The sequence below is a fragment of the Olea europaea genome, unplaced genomic scaffold, assembly GCF_002742605.1.
Source record: "Olea europaea var. sylvestris unplaced genomic scaffold, O_europaea_v1 scaffold2131, whole genome shotgun sequence".
Taxonomy (NCBI): domain Eukaryota; kingdom Viridiplantae; phylum Streptophyta; class Magnoliopsida; order Lamiales; family Oleaceae; genus Olea; species Olea europaea.
The window spans coordinates 235,745-238,019 of record NW_019239275.1 but is presented as its reverse complement, the minus strand read 5'-3'; the positions used below and the strand labels follow the sequence as shown (position 1 = coordinate 238,019).

General features: G+C 34.9%; 1 protein-coding gene across 1 annotated transcript in view; it reads left to right on the top strand.

Moving 5' to 3' along the window:
- LOC111380367 (glutamate receptor 2.2-like) overlaps window positions 1–2,269 on the top strand; it is a 3,438-nt gene extending 1,169 nt beyond the window's left edge. Inside the window, exons 2-4 of the mRNA XM_023003901.1 lie at window positions 50–88; window positions 1,006–2,186; window positions 2,261–2,269. Of these exons, the coding sequence (XP_022859669.1) occupies window positions 50–88; window positions 1,006–2,186; window positions 2,261–2,269 (1,229 nt within the window). The remainder of the gene's footprint in view (window positions 1–49; window positions 89–1,005; window positions 2,187–2,260) is intronic.
- The last annotated feature ends 6 nt before the right edge of the window (window positions 2,270–2,275 follow it).

The following is a 2,275-nucleotide window of genomic DNA, read 5'->3' as shown; positions in this document are numbered from 1 at the left end:
TAGCTAGTTGCATTAAATAATAGTCTAGTTTTGGTTAATGGTAATATAGTTAGTGACAGAGAATGCCATGAAACAGTTACAGGAGAAGGTGAAAGGGGATAGGGAAAAAAAATAAAGGAGGGAGATAAAAAAGAGGGACATAGAAAAGGAAGGAGAATTAGAAGGACAAAAGAGAAAGCAGAAGAAAGAATTCAGGAGGAATTAAAATTTAAAATTAATTTAAATAATATCTTTTGTAATACTACATCCATCAGTCTGGTGGTTGCATGTGTATAAATTTGATATAAGAAAGTTAACTTTGTAAATTTTTTAGTATGAATATGCGTGTTTGGATAAAATTAAGCATATTTATGGCTCATGTCACGAGAGATCTAGAGTCGTACTTGAGATTTCCAGAACTTGAGGTCAACTTTAAAAATTAGAATCCCATATCGTAGTATGTATTTTATTTTTTCCATTCATAAGAGTTTTGCGGAACTAATGCTTAACTTAAAATTCAACAATGAAATGATAAATACGGTATAATATTCTAGATATTTATACTCTAATTGAACAACAATGCCAAAATGTTCCAAATGATCACGTAAACATTACCTGCCTCACAATCTTAAAGGTTAAAATATTAAGCAAATTTGGATAAACTAGTTCATCTATTTCTTTCTCAATTTATAACACCTGCAATTCGTTCAATCTTTCATGGCACATAGTTGATCTTATATAAGTTTTGATCAACTTCAACATCAAAAAACTTCCTTCTGCGTATGCAATTGTAATCGATATAATTAACAAAATTTTGTAAGCAACGTAAGTATTTCAAAAACAACCATCCATTTTCTTCGAGTATTGTACTACATCAATTGTTCTTTCTATTTCACTTGGTAAATACCACCTCTAGATTGTCAACTTAGCCAAGAATATTTTAATGTAATGTTGATAGTTCACTTAGTATGCCCTGTCCTTTTGCAAATCTGAAGACAATCATATTGTTTTTGATATGTTATGCAGTTCAAAAGTTACTGAAGTATGAAGAAGTGCATGGAATTTTGGGGCCACAGGGTGCTATAGAAGACAAATTTGTTGCAGAACTTGGAGGAAAAGTTCATGTGCCAGTCATTTCTTTCAGTGCCAGAAGCTCAACTATTTCCGGTGCACAAAATCGATACTATGTTAGGACAACGCCAGATGATCTGTATCAGGCTCAAGCTCTTGCAGCCATTTGCCAAGAATTTAAATGGCCTGAAGTAGTGATTTTGTATGAAGACACGGAATATTTCAATCATTTTCTTTGGCATCTGAATAAGGCATTCCAAGAAGTTGAAATTGGGATAGCGTATATGAGTGCCATCACATCAGAGGACATTCAAATATTTAAAGAACTCAACAAACTTATTGCAAAGAAAACGAGGGTATTCTTAGTGCACATGAACTTGTCACTTGGTTCTCGACTATTTCTTCATGCCAAGAATGCAGGAATGATGAGTGAAGAGTATGCATGGATTATTACCGAATATTTATCTAACTTCTTGAGTTCCATGGATTTTGTTGTCCGTGATTCCATGGAAGGTGTTTTGGGTATAAGGCCCAGTGTGCAGCGATCAGAAAAGCTTAACAGTTTCCATGAAAGTTGGAAAATGAATATGGGTTCAATTGGGGAGGTAAATGTCTATGGTTTGTGGGTGTACGATGCAGTATGCTCCTTAGCAATGGCAGCTGAGAAGATTGGGCCTGTAAATGCTAGCTCATTATATATGAACACCAGCAAAAATGGAACAGGCAATACCGATTTGAAAGTCTCAGCATATGGACCAAGACTTCTCAGCGAATTATCAGGTACAAAATTTAGAGGCCTGATAGGAGACTTTCAGTTCATTAATGGACAATTGAAACCTTCAGTATTTGAGATATTAAATGTAATTGGAAGTGGAGAGAGAACTTTGGGGTTTTGGACACCAGAAAAAGGAATATCCAGAGAATTAAGTTCAACTGGCGAAGCAAAAAAATCAACATCCACAAAAAATCTCAAAAATGCCATTTGGCCTGGAGATTGTGTCACGCAGCCAAAGGGATGGGCTATTTCTGCAACAGGAAAATTGAGAGTTGGGGTTCCTATGGCACGTGGATTCAAACAATTCATAAATGTTACAATAGATCCTGCAACAAATCGTACAGATGCAACTGGTTTTTCAGTTGATATCTTTCTGGCTACATTACAGTTGCTACCTTTCACTATAAAATACGACTTCTATTATTATAATGACAGCAAAAATAGTAACTG